Source organism: Hylaeus anthracinus, unplaced genomic scaffold (genome assembly GCF_026225885.1).
Source record: "Hylaeus anthracinus isolate JK02 unplaced genomic scaffold, UHH_iyHylAnth1.0_haploid 5, whole genome shotgun sequence".
NCBI classification, from domain to species: Eukaryota; Metazoa; Arthropoda; class Insecta; order Hymenoptera; family Colletidae; genus Hylaeus; species Hylaeus anthracinus.
Genome location: NW_026535322.1, coordinates 748,100 through 767,497, shown reverse-complemented (window position 1 = coordinate 767,497; position 19,398 = coordinate 748,100). Strand labels below are relative to the sequence as shown.

The window sequence follows — 19,398 nt, the reverse complement described above, 5'->3', positions numbered from 1 at the left end:
TCGCCGCGTTATCGCTGCCCCCCTGGCCCTGGTCTCTCTGCTCCGAGTCGGCCGTCGCTGGTGCCATCAGCTGCCCGCCTAATTGCGAACAGGCAGAAATAGAGCCTGCAATCTTCTTCCTTGCGAATAACGAGTGGCTGACGTGACGTCTTCTACGTCATCGTAGGCTCCTTTCGTATTCCTTTTCGCCTCCCCACCTTCTCGGTGCTTTCCTTCGTTTCCTGACTTCTTCCCGCCCTTTCAATTTCCTTATTTTTTTCGCTCGTTTCGACGCGATTGAACCGAGACGCGCGCGCAGATCGTCTCGAGCGAGCCACGTTTCGAGAATCGTCGTAGGGAGGGGACGGAAACGTAGGCGTCGTAGAGACAACAAAAGATAGTTGATCAACGACAATTTTAGGATACACGTGGAACACCAACGACGGAGAAATTGCCTCGAGTACACGTGCCGTCGCGCGTCCTATCTCGCAACCGAGGGTGCCCGGAGGACGCTCGAGTCCGCCAGCTTCTAGATTCGGCTATGAAACTATTCCTACAAAGTTGATTTTTTGCATACGCTTTCATCGAGTCGCGCAAATAATTTTTTATTCCTATTTTCTGGTCTGTAAGAAATGATCCTTACGTATGCGAAATACGAGATTCTTAATATTTAAAAAGGAAAATATTCCACGCCGTTTGTCGATCGATATTCACGTCCGAAGCTAGATTATAAGACCGAAAGTTCTCCTGTGATCAAACGAGGACCCGCTCGAAAATAGCCGAGGAAAATATTTTTTGACTGTAATTACAGATTTCGCGAGATGAAACGTTCTTCGTCTAGACTAGAGCATAGTTAACGCCTGGCTCCGTGTATACTATGTAAATTAGATAGCAGCGTTTTCCAAACTAGAGACGGAGCGGTCTCTAAGAAATGCGCCTTACAATCAAGTGTATTCATTATAGGGAGACGTCTTACAAAAAGTTTGGAAACCACTGCTACGTATGGTATAGTAAACGTGTACTGTATAGGGATACCGTGAGTTTGTCCTCGCGTCGGGGGCAACATTCTTCGAAACGGTTTGAAAGTCTCTGTTCTGGCGTAATATGCACTTTCCACAACCAGTTAGGCACGTACTCCGCAGTAATTGACTCGTACCGATAGTCAACGCACGGCCGAGCCCCGACGACTCTATCGGGACTCAATTATAACTCAATGATGTTCAACGTTGCGTATCCCCGTTGCGAATTACTCTCGGCGCGGTTCTCTTTCTCGTCAAGGGTGAATAAGAAGAGCGTTCGAGTTAACTCTATTAATCTGGTTAGAGCATCGCGCAATTATAAAGAAAATAATACGAGGAGAGTACGAAAGAGTGCAATACGTATTATACATTTGAATTCAAATTTTGCTCGCCTTTGCTTATCGGCCGCTGGAAAGCTAAGCCAGGTTTCGTGGCAAAACCAACGAGTAGAATGAAAAAGTGGTATCGGAGAGAAGATGGAATGAAGAAGGAGAGGAAGGTGAAAAGGAGAAAGGAAAGGCAAATATGTTCGAGCTAGACGCCTAGACAGCGTGGCAGCAGCCCCGGTATTGAAATAAAACGAGAATAGATTCACAATTGCACGTGCATGCAGACTCATAATGCTTCCTCTTCTTCGACATCCTGCACTTGATATTTACAAGTTACATCCAGTGGCCCATTATATCATGGAGCCCATGGAGCTTCGGATGAAATTCTCATCGAAAGAAAAGACGAATGGAGAACAAATTTTCTCTATTACCAAGTTTACCTTGTATGTACACCTATAACAGCGAAAATAAAAAAAGGACTCTATATTATATACATATATTAAGAAGCAATGTTGTAACGACGCTTATAGCATCAATTTTCTGTACTTTCTATTTCAGGGGGTTGATGAGTTTGCCTTCCGAGAAGCTCATTTGTTTCTTTTCATCTGCCGTTTTTCATCAAATAATTCTCCTTGACTCCTTTTTTCTGTTGTTTGTCGCGATGCCACGGTTACCAGAAACGACTTCTCGATAAGACGATCCTATTTTCTCCCCTATCCTTGTCGACGATAATAGATAGCTCGATAGTCTGGCGACACGATACACGCGCATCTATACGCGTCAAAGTACATTTAGCTACAAACGCGCATCGTCATTGTCGCGATGTATTTATTGTTTTCTTTTTTTTTTTTTCAGTGAACTTTTAAATCAGAAGATATCATCATGCACACTTCAGGAAACGTTTTCATAACGAGTTCGTCTTCAACGGAAACTTGGACAACGTTTTCGTATGGCTACTCTGGTATCTTGATCGCGAAGCGTTGGGTGCTCGCTCACGGCTCCATATTGACTTCTATCGTGAACCGATCTGGCAAGCTTTACCACCGCGTCGCCACTCTAAATCCTGGAGAATTAATATTATTTGGAACGTCGGGGTTAGTCGACGATTTAACTCTTCTGATCCATCGTGGCCGCTCATCGATTGAATCAGGAAAGCTGGTGGCTGCTTGGAAGTGTCCACTTTTGAAGGACACTTTGGAGAATTTGTTCGAGAGTTGGAAATTTCAAGAGAAGCAAGCATTCGATCGCCTTTTATTGCCGACCTTCTTAATGATCGAGTGCGGAGAAGAGCTGGTGTCCGAGTTTCTGGAAGATGAAGACGATAGAGAAACACAAATGAAATCGAAGATTCAAGAAACACTGCTCCGATTCGCGAAAGAAACTGCTGCTAGCAGACTCGTTAAAGGATCCACCGTTGAAATTGTGTCGACACCTTTTGGAAATGCCTTCTTCGCCGATACTGTGAGTCGTGGGATCGTAGGAAATTTACTTGGACTCGAAGAATGCCTGATTCTGATGGATGCTACCGTTTTCCCGGAATGCGAGGGTAGTCCTGTGTATTTGATCGATAATCGGTAATCCATTCTTCTTTTAAGCAATGTTAATTAATCCTTTCGAAAACAGTTTTCCCCTGCTGTTTGGTCTGCTCGCGCCCCTATTAATTGTGTTTCCGTTTCGTGATCTCGATCTCGATCTCGGCCTTGCAACATATTCCACAAAGCGGCTGTAAAAGTATCCGCGGCATGGTAATCGCATCGTTGAGCTGGTGCCGGGGAGAATGGGTCGACTACACTTTCGCAGTGAATTTGCTACCGTCGTTGAAGCAGATCGTTCAGAGTCGAGTCATACGAGATGAATCTCGATGTTTGGCCTCTGCGGTTCTCCCTTTCACCCGATGGAATAATCGCAACGACGAAATCGGTATGTAAGCCACTGTTCCGTGTTTCACGATTTCCGTTCATTCGGGTACAGCTCGAGCCACGTTGCGTTTTACGGAAAATCATTGATCCGTCTGTTAGATACCCTTGAAAGAAGCGTCGTGATAGTGAAATGCGGACCTAATTGGGGTACGGGCGTCCTGCTGGACGAACGGACAGGAACTTTCGTAACTTGTGCACACGTAGTTGCCGGAGTATGTATTTTTTCTTAAACGCGAAGACTGAAACGTGGACTGAATATCGTGCACGAGCTTTGTCTTCAACGAGAACCACTTATTCCTGCTCTTGAAACCAACATAAACAATTTTTTCTTTATCTCGGTTTATCCTGCGCTGTATTAAGGTCGTATACACTATAAGCCTATTTCATTTCGTTACCGAGATAGACATCGTTTATGTTGATCTCAAGAGCAGAAATAAGTGGTTCCCAATGATGAAGGCAATGCTTGTGCGTTCAGTCCTCGTTTTAGTCTTTATTGGCTACCATGTATAAGCATATGCGAATAAATTAAAGATTACAATACTAAATAAGCATCCTTATCCACATTTTCAGGCACAGGAACAGACGATCGAGCTCGCCACGTACATCGGGTCGGGAAAAGATATATCTCACTGGTTCGCACGTGCCAAGTTGATTTACAAAACACCACGTAATAGGCCTTACGATGTCGCCGTGTTAAGGATCGACTCGAGGCGCAAAGAGCCCTCGTTGAAAGCCATCAAGTTGGCCGATAAGCCTTCGAACAAGGGTGAGACTACGATTTCGTTCGGCTTGTTTCCCACGTTCGTTTACGCTTTAAATCGATACAAGTTAAAATCGATGACGCGGAGGAAACGAAAGAACAAGGGAAAGGAATGGGTTCGAGCATCGCAATTATCTCCGTTGAGATGGCTGTAAAGTAAAAAGATAAAACGATATACGATATTCCGTTATCAACGCAGTCGTTCGTATTAACAGTTACCCATCCGGTTATATCGAGACTCGCGGTCTTCCTTTGTAACGCACCTACACCGCTGGAGGTTATTCCGACTGGTTAACGGTAATGACAATAAGAATTAAGAATATAGGCAGATCGACGCACACACGGCGACACCGTGGCGCCTGAGCATTGCAAGGGACAACACTGACCTTTCATCGGCGGAAAAATAACTAGGTCTAAATTGGGCCAATTGATCTCTTAGGGGTAGAATCGACATTTCGTCAGCGGTGAATGTCGAACGAATGTCGCGGACGTCTCTAACGCCTTTCCGTCGTCTCGCCGCCCTCCTCTTCGCTGCCCCTACTCTCGCCTTTCGGGCTCCTTTCAATCGAGTCTAATGAGCATTCATTGTCAACAACTACAAATTAGGTAGAAAACTACTAGCCGAGCCAACGGGACGCGTGGAATGATATGTCTCTTGTGGGTTGAACATCTTATCACTGTTTGCCAAAGTAGGCGTCCATTAGGAAAACCGTCTTACGATCCAAGGGGGTCACAACAGGGAATTTGTAATGTGGACAAATGTAGACAATTTCACTACGCTTAACTAACATAATATAATGTTTGATTTGAAAAATGTATCGATTAGAAAATATGAACCGTTCAACAGGTGAGCCAATACTTTCGATTGGATTTCCATTTTCTTCGAAAGGCAGAGCCACTGTCAGCAACGGAGTGGTGTCGAAGATATCCGACTGCATGCTTCAAGCGAATTGCTGTGCGCAAAGCGGGGCTAGCGGCGGACCTATCGTTCGACGGGATACGCTTGAAATGATAGGAATGATCGTCAGCAACACCGTTTCCGCGGATGGTTCTACCTTATATCCGCGGCTGTGTATGGCAATACCTGTTACCGTTTTGAAAGGCCCGCTCAACGAGTATTTACGAACAACTGGTAAATATGTTATCCGTTAGAAAGAGTTTTTCCGGAGTTTGTAAGAATTGAATTTCCAAGTACAGGAGAAAGATATTTTTACTCCGTAGCCTGTACGAAATTTCCAACTTCTTCGTTAATAATGGCGTACGTTTTTCGTTTCGTTTTTAGATCCTAAAACGCTGGAGAAGCTAACACAACGCGATGTAAATATTGAAGCAGCATGGAGCTTCCGTCCTTTTCTTTATTCAAATATATGACATATACATTTTAAATGTCTACTCTAATCTGTTCATCCGTAATTGCGAGCAGATAAGGCGAGTAGATAACAATGAACCTTTGAAACAGAGAGGAAACAGAAAGACGCAAACTATGATTGTTCAAAAACACAGCATGTTTTATTCTGTTTGTATCAAAAGGTAGTCGTAATACTTGCACTGTTTGTATCTTTTGCTGTAAAGGTACTCTTTGGCATTTGTTCCGCTCAAATAAAAAGTTTCATCCAAATAAAGACTTCAAGAAGCCGGTCCTATCCGTTGCAGATTCATTCTCTTTCCTGCTTCTAATCTCAGCATCTGTGTCCCTTTGTTTTATCATAGGTGGTACAAATGTACTTTCTCCATCTTGTTGCTGTTGCTTTTTACGCAATTTCTTACTTCTATCAACGTTGTGGGAGAAGAAGTTTGCTTCTCGTTTAGCTTGTGCAATTTCTGCTCTAAGCCTTTGTTTACGTACTGCTCGCTCATATGCTAAACGCTCGCTCAAGTGTATCCATTTGAATCTAATAAAAAAAATATTAATACTGCAATTGTGGGGACATAAAAAAAGTTTTGCTTTAAAACTAATTACAATTTGTTACCTTGGGAGATACTTTATATTCCAAATAACATCGTAGAATTTGCTCTTTTTCCTAGTTGAAATTTGTGTATTATTCAATGTAAGTGCAACATATTTTGCTACCTTCTTACTTTCAAATTCTACCCAACCTTCGGTGAATGATTTTGCACAAACTTTCTTTCGCTTTTTTATCTTCCCATCTCGTCCTAATTCTGAAAACGATAACAATACCGCGTACAGCGATCTATAAATAATTAAAATTACAATTGGAAATACCGACACATAAATTTCCAGGTTATGTTTGCTATAGATCTTAATCTCTCGCTACGTACTTTATTTCAGTGACTAACCATTTTCTGCTAATTGCAAGTACACTCTTCCAATTTTTCCATATTCTGAAAGTAATTCGCGAATTTTTGTGATATTCATATATTTGGGTATGTTAGATAAGTATATAATTCCTCTCTTTCGATTCTTTGTCTGCGTCGCATTTTCCTCTTCTACGATTTTTTCGCTTTTAATGTTTTCCATTTGTCAGAGACTTTTATAAACCACTTTTTGTCCGTTTTCGAGACTCGCGTTGTTGTTTTCAATTTAAAAATATTTCAAAACATACCATATCATGTTCGATTATGCTCGCTTTCATGGAAACGACACGACGCACGCACGACGCAATATACATACAGGAGTTACCATACGCATACATATACATTTCAATGGCTCATTATATACAGGGTGCCCCAAAAGTCGGGGAGGAGCCGGAAATGGGGGGTAGCTGAGACGATTCTGAACAACAGTTTCCTTTGCAAAAATGTCGGATGGGGCTTCGTTAAGGAGATATTAAGAGAAAACCCCGACCAATCAGAGCGCGCGTAGATCGTTCAAGCGGCCGCGGTAGCGAAGGCTACGCGCGCTCTGATTGGTCGGAGTTTTTGCTTAATATCTCCTTAACGAAGCCCCATCCGACATTTTTGCAAAGGAAATTGTTGTTCAGAATCGTCTCAGCTACCCCCCATTTCCGGCTCCTCCCCGACTTTTGGGACACCCTGTATATGTACATATAAATTTTGTTTCTATCTTTGCTATGTGCATGTTCTGTTTGTAGCATACATTATCATATCTGTTATGATTATAAATTTTATTATAATCTGTACGCGATCCATGAAACGTATATATTATTTTTTCCATGTTTAGTACTGTTTTCATGTAACTTTCAGAATTGAAGCTCAAGAATGGATCGATGAATGATATATTTTTGGTTATATATATCCTTGTTCGATTCTCTAACTTTCAGTGCTCAAATATCTAATATTCCATGGACGTTGTATTAACGATAGATACTAGCTTACTGGAAATGGATAATAAAAGAATAAATATGTTTTTATAATAATACCACTTGCCTGTCGTGAAAAATTTGGAAAAAGGATAGGGTCACTCAAAATAATTAGCCTCACGTCCCGAACAGTGTAGATAAATGAACGACATGTCGATTTCAACGGTTAATATACGAAAAACCAAAAACGATTACGAGTGATTTGTGGAAAGTGCTGATTGCCGGTTGTGACTCGACCCACGAATGCGTTTAACGCGTTGCAGCGCTACCGCCTTACTCTTCTTGCTGTTGCGCAACAAGAAGCGCGCAGCGTCTCAGTGTGTGCACAAAGGCACAAGTGCATTCGTAACACGATGTATCGTTGAAGAAAGCTCAACTTTTCCGCGAGATACGTTTTTTTCATGAAGATTCCGCGGAAGAAGTTTTACATGAATAATCCTCTGCACGAATAACTCTGTAACGGCGAAAACAACGACGGGTGAGCGAAAACTTTCGGGGAAACGTTACTTGGTTGACTCAAACAAAATGGCGACGATCGTCTTCTTGGCGGTACTGTTTACTTGACCGTGAACGTTATGTTTCTCGCGAAGTGTGGCACGAGAGGTGTTGTGTTTTTAACTTTCTTACTATCGATTAGCATCGGTTTAATCACACAATTTTAATAAACTGCGTGACGTATGTGGCCTTTGAAGTTTTCGTGATCGTACCTCCATATCATAGGTAATAACGTGACAAATGCGAACGACACGCACCGTGCAACACGTTTTTGCAATTTGTCGTTCCTCACTTTTCTAATTTTTCCTGAATCTTTTTGGAGGGATGTTAAAGATTCGTAATGTTCGACTTTCGTCGATACCCGACCCGGCTTGTACTACGTAGGAGCGAGATTTAATTTCCATGTAGCCAGGAGCGTGCCTAATTAATCGGAAACTTTGCCTAACCGTTCTGGTACACTCGATGCCCATTCGAACGTTGGTCTTCCCTTTCAAGGGCGCTCATAACCTTTCTTTCTTCCGGATACGTTCGACTCGGGACACGGGTATGCTACAATTGTTACTTTTAACGAGACGGATCCATTAAAGGCGAACACTGCAACTTTTCCTCTAGGTTAAGAAACAATGTCTAGTTCGTATGTTATCGAACCGCAGGAAAGCGGATCGGACAAGAAGGACGACACATTGATTATTGTAGTCAACGACGATGGCACCATATCCGTTGACCAAGAAACCTTACAAAGTTTGATCAGTAAGTTTTGATTGTTATTCGATTTACCTTGTCGATATCTTATGTAGTATCTGATCATCTTTATTTTCAGTGAATCAATCCAATGCAAATGTCAGCGTAGTTAGAGTAGGCCAAGCCGAGACAGATGCTGAAAATGGTGATATCACATTGACCGTAGACCCTCCTCCATCTTTTACACCAGCTGCTATAAATCCTGGGAGCACAGCTCCAGATGCTGGTACCTTTGTCGATCCTTTCATGGAAATGGATCCAGAGCAACTGGAAAGATTGGAGACAGCTTTGCAAAGTGAAGAAGCAAAGCAAATTCTTGGAGAAAATGTTACAGCTATGCTTGATATGTTAACAGTGGAGGAACAACAGAACTGTATAAGGTACAGCGTCGAACTGGATCATTGCTATACAAGCAGGACGTCGCCTTCCGATCCAAAACCAAAGGATCCCCTGCCCACTACTGATTCACCCACTTCTGTTGACAATGTGCAATACGCGCGTCAACTTTCACCTGTTGATGCATCCAATACCACGTCAGCTGTTGCCGAAGCTGAGAGTATAGTTTCAACAAAGTCAAAAGTTACTCCAAAAACGAATAAACCAGTGGGTCGCCCGCGAAAGAATGTCACCCCGGGTTCCGTAACGGTACCCAATAACTCAAGATCATCCGTCAATATAATGAATACACCTAAATCTATCGGACACCCAGCCTCGAGAAATTTAACTGGAGCATTACACCAAGGAATTGGAAAACATCAAGGAAGGTCCAACGACGAGGATGAAGAGGAACCGTCGTCTTCGTCCACTGAATCGTCTGAATCGGAACCACCATCCGACAATGATTCCGACTTTGGACCACGAGGCCCTAGAAGAGGTGGCATTAGAGCTAGAGGTGGTAGAAAAGGTCTCACTACCAGAGGAGGTAGTATGGCAGCTACTCGTAGGAGGGGTGCCAACAAACAAATGGATATGGAGCAAGTCCGACGATTAGACATGGAAATGGCTGCAGCCGTCAACGCTATGAAAAGTCCGGAGAAAGATGAAAAATCGGGAGGATTTAGTCTTGTTAGAGGTAAAAGACAGTATGGAAGAACTAGCGTTGGGAGAAGAAAAGAAGATCCGCAACGCGTCGAACCATCTCCAGTCATAAACGAGGACATGCCGGTTGCGTTTGAGAAACCGCTCCAAACAACGAATCAAGTCAAAGCGAATTTGATCAATGCTAATATGATCAAAGGCGATATGATCCTCACGAAACCTGGACAAGGAAAGAACAACCAAAAGGTTACGTTTGTGCAAAAGCAAGTGCTTATGAAACCGAACGACATTAAAAGCATGGGCTTGAAGAAGCAAGTGATGCTTCCTAAAGGAAAATTCTTGAGTCAAGCTGGAACCAAGTTCTTCGCGACTAAAGACGGCAAGTTGGTTCAAGTACCGATAACTGCCAAAGCTATAACTTCAAACGCTCCGGTTAGTCAAATCAAGAGTCCGGTGCCCCAAGTTTCTCCAACGCAACAATCTGTCGTTATTCAAAATCAAACATCACAGATACAACAGCAACAACAATTAGTAAAAGTGGCTTCACCTGCTGCAGCTTCGAAAATGAAACCTTGCGATGTGAAAAAAGAAAAAAGGAAGTCCGACGGATTGGAGGTTGTTGCAAAAACTGAAGTTGATCCTGGAAGAGCAACGGAAGGCAAAGTTTTGGATGGTTAGTTGATACGAACGTAGTTTGTAGTATTCGTGCAGTTAGATATTTCCGATTAAAGATTTCTTTACAGGTACGAAAAAACATCATCCAAAGAAAGAAACTCGTAAAGCACCAGCATGCATAGTGGATAGTCTAGGACCTGCGCTTTTCTCGACTCCAGACATCATTCGCCGTGTCGGTTCGAACGGTGATTCGAAAATTCAAGAGAATATAGTGACATCTCCGATTGGCGCGTCACCATCTACAGGCATCGTATCCCCGGGTACTTCTACAGCAGTGGCACAATCGTTGTCGTCGTCAATACCTTCAACGTTATCGAGTCGTTCAGGTTTGTTTAGCATTTTTATACTTGTGTTACGTACATACTCCGGAGTTATTTCAAATTCTTATTTGTGGTCAAATATTATGACAAAAGGTATTACTGTGCCCACGTCTTCCGAGCGAGTTTCGCATTCAGAGTCTCACATAATCACGGAAAAGAGGGAAAATGATGATTCCTTAGTCAACGAAGAGGAATGTAAACCGGTCGTAAAAGCTAATGTACCAGAGGAGTTACAGTCTACTTTAGAATCAGGTAAAATTCGAAATGAAGTTTTCATATTTTCTTTCTTCTTTACTTATTTTTGTCGAATGTTAATCGCGATGTATGTAAATTAATTCGACATTCATTTTTAAGGCGGTATAGAAGGCGAGGAACAGTTACTAGCTACATTAGAAATGGAAGCTAGTAAACACGAAGAGGAACTGCTGGCAGAAGCACTGTTGTTACAAGAAGAGCTCGGAGTTGATTTGACCGAACATGTATTACAAATTTTTATTTTTATTTTTTCATTAAAAAGTACAATTCACGAATGTTTTATTCGAAAGCCTCAAAATCGTTTACTTGAAATAGTATTTACCAGACACAATTATATTTTCTTTAGCTATACATTTTTCTTTTCTTTTTCTTGAATACCGTAGACTGCACTTGTCGAACAAGGAGGTACTGTGGCATCGGAATCGTTGTCTTCGAGTAATGCTGTTCCGTCTTTGCTCACATCCGAGTCAGAACCCGCTAAACCAATGGATACCGTTACGCCAATAATCGTGACGACAACCATGACGAGCACGACAACGGTTATGGGAACTTCACCCGCAATAACTACTAGGGAACCGGTAAAGAAGTGTTCGAAGGAGGAGAAGGAACCCATTCAGATTATTCGTGGTGGACGAATAATTACGCTACCTCCTATCGAGGCACCGGCTACTAGAAGTAAGCGGTTACAAGCAAAGGTTGAACCTGCACAAAAAACCTTCAATACAGTGAAACGAATGGACAAGTTCAGGTGTGTACATTGTGTACAGCACGAGACCATTCATAATTCGATAATTATACTTAATAATGTTCATCCATATTATAGCATGCAAGCGGTACATCAAAGATCGCCGCATTCCGTCAAGGGTGATACTCGTTTGACCGTCATTCATGGCGAAGAACATGACAGCGAGGAAATGATGTTAGAAATGAGGAACGAGGAAGAAGAGACCGAAAAGCACGATGAAGTGGAGGAAGATGAGGATGAGGAAGACGACGAGGAGGAGGATAATTCGGATTCAGAAGATGATCCCGACAGGCTTTGGTGTATATGTAAGCGGCCACATAACAATCGTTTTATGATTTGTTGCGATGTTTGCGAAGATTGGTTCCACGGAAAATGCGTACATGTTAGCAAAGCTATGGGTGAGTTTGAAAAATATTACACCCATCTCTACAATGTTTATCGGTGATGCGATAACATCGCATGATATGTGAATTTTTTATTATTTTTCTTAGGTCAACAAATGGAAGAAAAGGGAATAGAATGGGTTTGTCCGAATTGCTCGAAGAAGAAGGATGAGGAATTAAAAGCTAAGACCGTATCTGGAAAGCAACGAATTCATTCTGACGCTTTATCTGAGAATTCCATCCTTATGAAAAATCTTAGCTCCCCTAATCAAACAGTTGCTAAAGAAACATCGTCTTTGATCTCTTCCGATTATGGCGGCGTTCAATATTCCAGCGGTATGCAATGCGTCGTTTGTAAAAAAGAAGCGAGGAATTCCAGCATATACTGTTCCGATGCTTGCATACTCGCACACGCCCAAGAAACCCTAACCAAAGACAAACCAGTACCGGTACCAATGCAAAGTCCGAAAGCAACAAAAGTATCACCATTTGACGCTGCCTCCAAGCTAAAGTCCGAAGCTAGAATCATAGTCTTTGAGAGAAAAACGGGAAAAGTGTTATCTGGTGAGTCAATGGTTTTCTTAACGAATTACGTCCTCGAATGAAAGGTAAAATTTTCAGGTGCCGATGCTCCGACAAGATCAAATTTACGTATGTGGTTAAAAGAAAATCCTACATTTGAGGTAGTTGGTGCAAATAACCTTGGCTCGGTGCAAGTAGGAAAAACGATTACGTCTATTCACACACAAGTGCCAGGCAAACCAGTAAGTATATAAAGTTTCCGCTTTAACTGTTTGGAGTTTTAGTATTCTATACGGACAACAATGAAATATTCAAATCATCGAAACAATGTGTTTTAAGGGGAAAGCTACGATACTGCCAACCGGGAAAGGACAAAATGTTCCGAAGATGACATACACCAAAGTTCCAGGTTCCAAGCAAATGATTTTAACCGCAGGAAACAAGAAATATACGATAATCTCCAGTGGACAACAACAATCTCCGCAACTACAACAAGTTCAACCACAACACACGAAAACGATACAGGTGAAACAAACGTTAGTCTCTCAGACGGATAAAAGTCCATTGATAATGAAGATAACAACACCAAAATTGACCAATCAGACACAATTGAAACAACAGCCTTCAGCATCGCCAAAACAAATGCCGAATGCGAAGAAGCAAGAGGTCAAACAAACGACTGTACAGGTGAAACAACAAATAAAACCAAGTCCAACAAGAAAACCTGAAACCGAACCGATCAGGGTGAATATACGAAAAACTTTGACGGAGTTGTTATCAACTCGCATAAAGGAAACCGAAGATTTGAAACTGACCGACGAGGAAATCGTTGAGTTAGCTTTCAATATCGAGTTGGAATTGTACAAATATTTCAAAGATACTGGTGCCAAGTATAAAGCCAAGTATAGAAGTCTCGTATTCAACATAAAGGACACCAAAAATTTAACCTTATTTCGAAAAATTGCCGACAGATCGTTGACACCCGACGCTGTAGTAAGACTAAGTCCCGATGAAATGGCGAGTCAGGAATTGGCTGAATGGCGAGAGAAAGAAACTAAGCACCAGTTGGAAATGATTAAGAAGAACGAGTTGGATTTGATGGCGCAGGCCAAATCGATCGTTGTCAAAACTCACAAAGGCGAGCAGATTATTGAGAACGATGGCGCCATTGATCACGTTGATCCCAAAACGCCCGTGCAAGATATCGTGACCGCTTTGAACAGCGCCGACAGCATATCCTCGACCGTCGACGATGTGGAAAAGGAGATGGAGAGAATGAACGACGAAGATAGAAGCTTCAGAGGAACCGAAGACGCGAAGAAGTTGAAGAGCATCGACGAAAAGAGGAGGAAAGATAAGGAAAAGGACAGGGGTCGAGAAAAAGAGAAAGGCGGCAAGGATAAGGAAAGGGAGAAAGAGGTAGGTCGTTCGAGAGGGAGTGGTAGACGCGAGAGGAGCACCAGCAGAACTAAACACAAACACGGTAGGGACGACAGGGAACGTAGTAAGACAAGAGAAAAGAACAGAGAACAAAAATCTCGGGACAAGGAAGGTAAGCGGGAAAGGGAAAGGGATCGCGAGAAGGGGAAGGATCGGGAAAAGGACCGAGACCGATTGAGAACCGGGGAACGGGAAAAATCGAAAGTACGAGAGAGGGGCAACAAAGAGAAGAGCAAGCAAAAAGACAAGGACCGAGAACGACACAGGTTTAGCGAGAATAATTCAAGGAATCGCAGTAATCTGTTTGACATCGACAAAAGAGACGATGATTTGGATAAGAAAGAAGATCCGATAGGCTCAGCGGGAGCATCGTCAGAGAAAACGATCGAGGATCGACTATGGCGTCACATCGAGGACGAAGCCACCACGAACACCATCGATGGAAATGATTCCGATGTGTCAGATAGGGAACCCACTTCAACGGTGACGATTAAAACGCCAGATATTAACGAGGATATCGAGAGAGAAAGGGAACAAGAACCGGTCACAGTTGAAAAAGACATCCCGAAAGGAAGTTGGCAAACAGTTTGGAGAGGCTTCGTTAATATGGTGGATGTTGCAAAATTCTTTATTACCGCGCAAGAAGTCAGCGGTCACGCAAGGGATTTGATGGACGATTTGCCCGATACGGTCGACGTTGTCGGCAGGATAAGTCACGAGACCGTGTGGGACTACATCTCAAAAATGAAGAAAACTGGGTCAAAGGAGATTCTAGTGATTCGTCTTACAGCCGCTAACGACGAAGAGAAGATTCCGTACATAACTCTATACAGTTATTTGAACAGCAGAAGTCGTCTCGGTGTCGTTGGAAACGTTTCCAAAAATATCAAGGACTTTTACATAATGCCTTTCTCAAGTCAAAGCACAATACCTCCGGTTCTGCTACCTTTGATCGGTCCTGGTTTCGAAGAGCACAGACCGCATCTACTTTTGGGAATAATCGTCCGTAACAAAAGAAAACGGTTCTCTGGTGTGACCTCGTCGTCTATACCGATGAAACTGGCTAAGAAAGACACCGATAGAAGCTACACCCCGCCATTAGTCGCCGCTTCGAAGGATAAGGCCAGTAGTTCCAATGTAACAACTATGATAACGGCTACGATTACATCTGCAGCGCCGCCAACAGCCGTGGCTTCTTCGTCGTCGTCGTCTTCGTCTTCGTCTTCGTCTTCTTCTTCCCCTGCCCCAACAATAACCACCAGCGCGTATCTCAAAGCTACGTCTGATTCCGTGAAAGAGAAGCAACTTCCAGTCACGCAAACAACCCTCGACACTTTAAACAGAGCGCATATAGGAATGTCGAGAGGCAGTCTACTCGATACAGCTGCTATATGCAAAATCGTTCCTGAATTGTCTTCAAAGATCGACCTCACTTCCTCGCCTGGCAAAGCACCTCTCGATGACGACGGTGACGAGCCCTACAGCCCCGGCCAGATGGACGAGGAACAGATCGATCTTGACCTGCGAACCTCTTCCTCGACTTGTTCGACAGCCACAGCGATACCGTCGATGTCATCTATATCTATGTCGATGGCTATCGACGGCACCGCGATAGATAACGGTATTATTTCTTCCAGTAAAAGCTCCAACGATCTCCAACGGAAAATGGAAGAACTAAACAGGCAAATCGAAGAACAGAAGCAACAAATACAAAGCATTAGTTCGTCGTTTCTCGGTGAATCAACGCCTACCTTGCCGGTGAGAATTTTCACAAGATTTATTTTTTACAAAATCGATTGTTATTGTTTCTCCTATTGTCCTATTGTAAATAAAATTGATTTCGATTTACCCATGGTATCCTGTTCCTATCCTTGAGCTGCTCAGATTCTTACTTGTTGCGTACAAATTCTGACCACTTTGATCTTTAACGGGGTACGTATGTCTGCATGGGAATATTCTCTCTTCGATTCAACAAGACCGAGCAACTCGCTCCGCATCGTAAGTATGAAGAGGAATATTACGTACCCTAATAGAATTTTCACGAGAAGGAACATAAGTAATATAAAATATCGAGAGAGTCGAATTTAATGCGAAGTAGAAATCTGTCAGTGGCTCCATTCCTTTTCGTTCCCGAGGATTCTCTTTTTCTTCGAATAAATCGAATCGCCCGATCGACTCGCTGATCGAGTATAGAACTAGGGCGGTGGCTGGGCGAGAAATTGAGAGAGAAGGGATGCTTTGGAGAACAATTATTTTTCTGTTAGAGTTTAGACAAAATTTCAACTCGCTACGAATACATGGTTATACTCCTTTTTTCGAAGAACATGTAACGGGTGTGTATACACATTCGCTTATACATGTATATGTGTGCGAGTATGTACGTATATATACATGTATAATTATACTCGAAGGAAAAGAGAAGGGGAACGGTAACAAAGCATGCTTTAAGTGTAACAGTTATAACAAAACCCGTAATTATTTCTCATTTTGTTTCCGTTTATTACAGGGCTTAGGGCTGGACCCCCCGGCTGGCGATGAGAGCGAGGAAGCCTACAGTCCCCCGGACACAAGATCGTTCACACCGCCGCCACCCCCGGGTATTTCAAAATTAACACAGCCAATTCTCGACAAAGTATCGAATATCACGATACCAGCGAATCTGCAAGAAATTCTGGCGAACGTCAAGCGACAGGAGAGCTCTAAAGTGGACCCGTATTTACCATCCAAGCCCAGTGCCACGTTCTTAACCACCGTTAACTCTTCGATTTACCAAAATCCTGAAAAATATTCTTCACCGTCTCCGGTAAAACTTTCAGTTGGCGGCACGAGCAAGACCAATCTCGAGAAAGCTTCGCTGGATGCAAACAATCAACGGGAGTCTCTGCCGAAGGAGAAAGAAAGCAAGAGTACTCTGAGCTCTCTGAGCGACATGGACTTGATCAGAAAAGCGGAGGAAGAATTGGCCGCCGTCGCAGCTGCGTCGGCTGCAGTAGCATCGTCAGGAATCTCAGCGGTTGAAAAGCCGACTCAAACAGCATTAGCCGCGACTCCAGTTCTTCCAACGATAGTAGCAACTTCCTCCTCAGCGATAAAACCAATATCCACGAATCTCTCAGGTATAGCTTCGGCGACAGACTCTTCCTACGAGGGAACCTCGTACAAGAGCTCTTTCCCGGACACCTTCAAGCGAAACCTAGCTCCAGAGCAGCCGAAACCCCCCGGTCTCGAGGACGAGGACTTCCCTCCATTCCCATCCACGCCGCCCAGCGTGGACAGCAACGCATCGAAAACGATGTCGCGTTCAAAGTTCGTTCCAAAGAGTGGGATCGTATTGAGCATGAAACGGAAGGCTAGTGACGATTCTATTGCCGCTTCCGCTTCGAACAAAACAACAAGAGTTAAGTCCCGCTGGGGTCAAGGTCCCTCGGATTCGGTCGACTAGCTTTTGCTTGAGGTGAAGGGAGAGTCATCTTCCTCGGACGATTGAAACTATTACACGTGGTTTTTATGGATGGCTTGTACAGCCAGTTGTCGACACTTGTATCTTAGACCATCGCGACACAACCTGGCCAAACGTCGGTAGCCTAATATTTTTTCAATCAGAATTTGGTGATTAATCGATTCGAAAGGAATAGTTCTTTTCTTTTCGTACCAAACGAGATAGCTTGGTATTTTGCGTCTACTGTTAGGATTGTTGGTGCGCAAGAATCAACCCGTTTCACGTTGATATCCCGAAAACGTCACACATAGATCACTTGTACATACCAAAGCGACGGAAATGAACGCTCTTAAATGCTCGTCGTGCTCTACGCTACGTGTACATAGCCTTATCGAAAATTCTGTAATATATTGTTTAAATTCACTTGGAAAGTTAACAAATTATATAATACAGTGCGTGTGGGCGTTACGTGTGCATGCTACCAGTGTATATAAGTTAGATATAAGGATCTGCGAATGACCAGTGTCGATCAAACGATGATTTTATTTCTCGATTAACTAGGATTTTCGTACATTAATTTCAGGAATATGCGATTCATACTACAGTTAACAACCTGCGAAAGTGGTAAACACAATTTCTCCAACCTTTGTTTCGTTCTTTAAGTTTCGGAGATTAAATGTTCGTGCAATGCTATAATCGTAAATTCTTCGACACGAACCGTTAATTCGCTTAAGCTATTACGACAATACAAACAATGTTTATTTCTCCATTTTAACCAGAAAATCCAACTAAGTACTGGAACTCAATTTTTGTTGTTTTTTTCTAAATTTGTTTTCGATTTAGCACGTACGTCTTAATTATCTCGATGTGAAATGTGATCGGTGCACGTAGTCGCAACGGATCTATGTACTACGATTACTACGGCTAGGGCTTTTATCCGCTATCCCTTTTTTTACAAATCCGGCCTACTCCAGTTAAATATCCTTTCTGTCAAAACTATCGATGAAAAAGTCAACTCTACGTGCACGCCTGATTAGAGGAACCTCGATAAAGGATCATAACTCGGTATTACAGCGACGCAGAGATGGACAAAGTTTTGTAAGATTAATGACAAATAGAAATACCGTGTAGCGTTCTATTTATTACATTGATTCGATCGAACAGTCATTATTTGTTCAACGTGTTCATTTTGTATTCCAGATTATAGACACGTATTATCGAACAAAGAACGGACCAAAAAGGCTATCTTTTTCGTTACTCGAAATCTTTATCTAGATAAGAATTTTGACCATCTCCGTTGCTACGTTCATATGCAACTATAGTTCATGTTTTACATGTGTCACGAAACTGCGCGATTAAAACGTGTTTATTTGTCGATTCACAAACAGCGTACATTAGAAGGTGATAAACATTTCGATCGAAAAACAGCCTCACGGAATTTCCATTATTTATAGTCCAAACTTAATTATTGCACGAATGAAGCACTCTAATTGTAACTGTAGTCGTGTACTCTTAGAATCCATTTTATACGATTCAATTTAATTTTTATACACGTTTCCGACTAGTGTGGACACAATAGCAATTCACTGTATAAGGATATCATTATCAATGTTCTTAGCGTTATTTCCATTATTACTATTATCTTTGTCATTGTTGCTAGTTAGCTACCGTTATTATCTTCGTCGTCGTGAGCGTTGTTGTCATTATAACTCAACGTCATCACCATCGTTATTATGAATATTATTAATTTCAATTACAACAAAGATTATGTACGATCAGTACTTTTCGTTGATTTGTTTCATTACTTTGATACCTACCATTTAAACGATATTTGCAGGACACATGTCTGCAAGCATTCGAAGCGTTATTTTTTCTGTATTCGAAAGAGGATTAGCATTCTGGATAATATCATAAAATTGTGTAACGAGTTAAAATTTTGTAACGCGTCAAGTTTGGTTAAGTGTCAATAGAAGACACTTCTCGATAGCCAGACACAGCGAACCGACCTCATTTTACGTCAATAAATTGTATACTTGTATGGAGCTCATGTATCGCGTA

General features: G+C 42.4%; 3 protein-coding genes across 8 annotated transcripts in view; 2 read left to right on the top strand and 1 right to left on the bottom strand.

Moving 5' to 3' along the window:
- LOC128895438 (peroxisomal leader peptide-processing protease-like) overlaps nt 1-5,649 on the top strand; it is a 32,048-nt gene extending 26,399 nt beyond the window's left edge. For both annotated transcript variants that reach the window (XM_054158027.1, XM_054158028.1), the window contains exons 2-7: nt 2,183-2,901; nt 3,048-3,247; nt 3,346-3,458; nt 3,817-4,012; nt 4,854-5,138; nt 5,289-5,649. In XM_054158027.1, the coding sequence (XP_054014002.1) occupies nt 2,210-2,901; nt 3,048-3,247; nt 3,346-3,458; nt 3,817-4,012; nt 4,854-5,138; nt 5,289-5,377 (1,575 nt within the window). In that variant the 5' untranslated portion in view covers nt 2,183-2,209 and the 3' untranslated portion in view covers nt 5,378-5,649. The remainder of the gene's footprint in view (nt 1-2,182; nt 2,902-3,047; nt 3,248-3,345; nt 3,459-3,816; nt 4,013-4,853; nt 5,139-5,288) is intronic.
- LOC128895444 (activator of basal transcription 1-like) lies at nt 5,325-6,679 on the bottom strand. Its single transcript, XM_054158043.1, has 3 exons — nt 6,305-6,679; nt 5,977-6,166; nt 5,325-5,898 (listed from the first exon to the last, which is right to left on the bottom strand). Exons 1-3 carry the CDS (start codon nt 6,483-6,485, stop codon nt 5,616-5,618), a joined length of 654 nt encoding a protein of 217 aa, XP_054014018.1. The 5' UTR covers nt 6,486-6,679; the 3' UTR covers nt 5,325-5,615.
- A 330-nt stretch (nt 6,680-7,009) lies between these two features.
- On the top strand, nt 7,010-18,146 carry LOC128895426 (uncharacterized). 5 transcript variants are annotated; one of them, XM_054157986.1, is made up of 13 exons: nt 7,010-8,007; nt 8,105-8,326; nt 8,395-8,532; nt 8,603-10,234; nt 10,293-10,562; nt 10,650-10,808; nt 10,911-11,035; nt 11,195-11,559; nt 11,635-11,954; nt 12,048-12,503; nt 12,561-12,703; nt 12,801-15,659; nt 16,408-18,146. In XM_054157986.1, exons 3-13 carry the CDS (start codon nt 8,406-8,408, stop codon nt 17,341-17,343), a joined length of 7,392 nt encoding a protein of 2,463 aa, XP_054013961.1. In that variant the 5' UTR covers nt 7,010-8,007; nt 8,105-8,326; nt 8,395-8,405; the 3' UTR covers nt 17,344-18,146. The 5 variants fall into 5 exon arrangements, with proteins under 5 accessions (XP_054013961.1, XP_054013964.1, XP_054013962.1 ...); XM_054157989.1 differs by having other exon boundaries at nt 7,010-8,326; nt 12,801-12,986; nt 13,065-15,659; XM_054157987.1 differs by lacking the exon at nt 8,105-8,326 and having other exon boundaries at nt 7,010-7,765.
- Nucleotides 18,147-19,398: the final 1,252 nt, after the last annotated feature.

Excerpts from the sequence above, each read along its gene's own strand:
- LOC128895444 (XM_054158043.1), bottom strand. The coding sequence starts at position 6,485 with ATGGAAAACATTAAAAGCGAAAAAATCGTAGAAGAGGAAAATGCGACG. Across the intron at positions 6,167-6,304 it reads CTTGCAATTAGCAGAAAATG|AATTAGGACGAGATGGGAAG; the intron begins GTTAGTCACTGA and ends TATCGTTTTCAG. Across the intron at positions 5,899-5,976 it reads AATATAAAGTATCTCCCAAG|ATTCAAATGGATACACTTGA; the intron begins GTAACAAATTGT and ends TTTTTTTATTAG.
- LOC128895426 (XM_054157987.1), top strand. The coding sequence starts at position 8,406 with ATGTCTAGTTCGTATGTTATCGAACCGCAGGAAAGCGGATCGGACAAG. Across the intron at positions 10,563-10,649 it reads AACGTTATCGAGTCGTTCAG|GTATTACTGTGCCCACGTCT; the intron begins GTTTGTTTAGCA and ends TTATGACAAAAG. Across the intron at positions 12,504-12,560 it reads AACGGGAAAAGTGTTATCTG|GTGCCGATGCTCCGACAAGA; the intron begins GTGAGTCAATGG and ends TAAAATTTTCAG.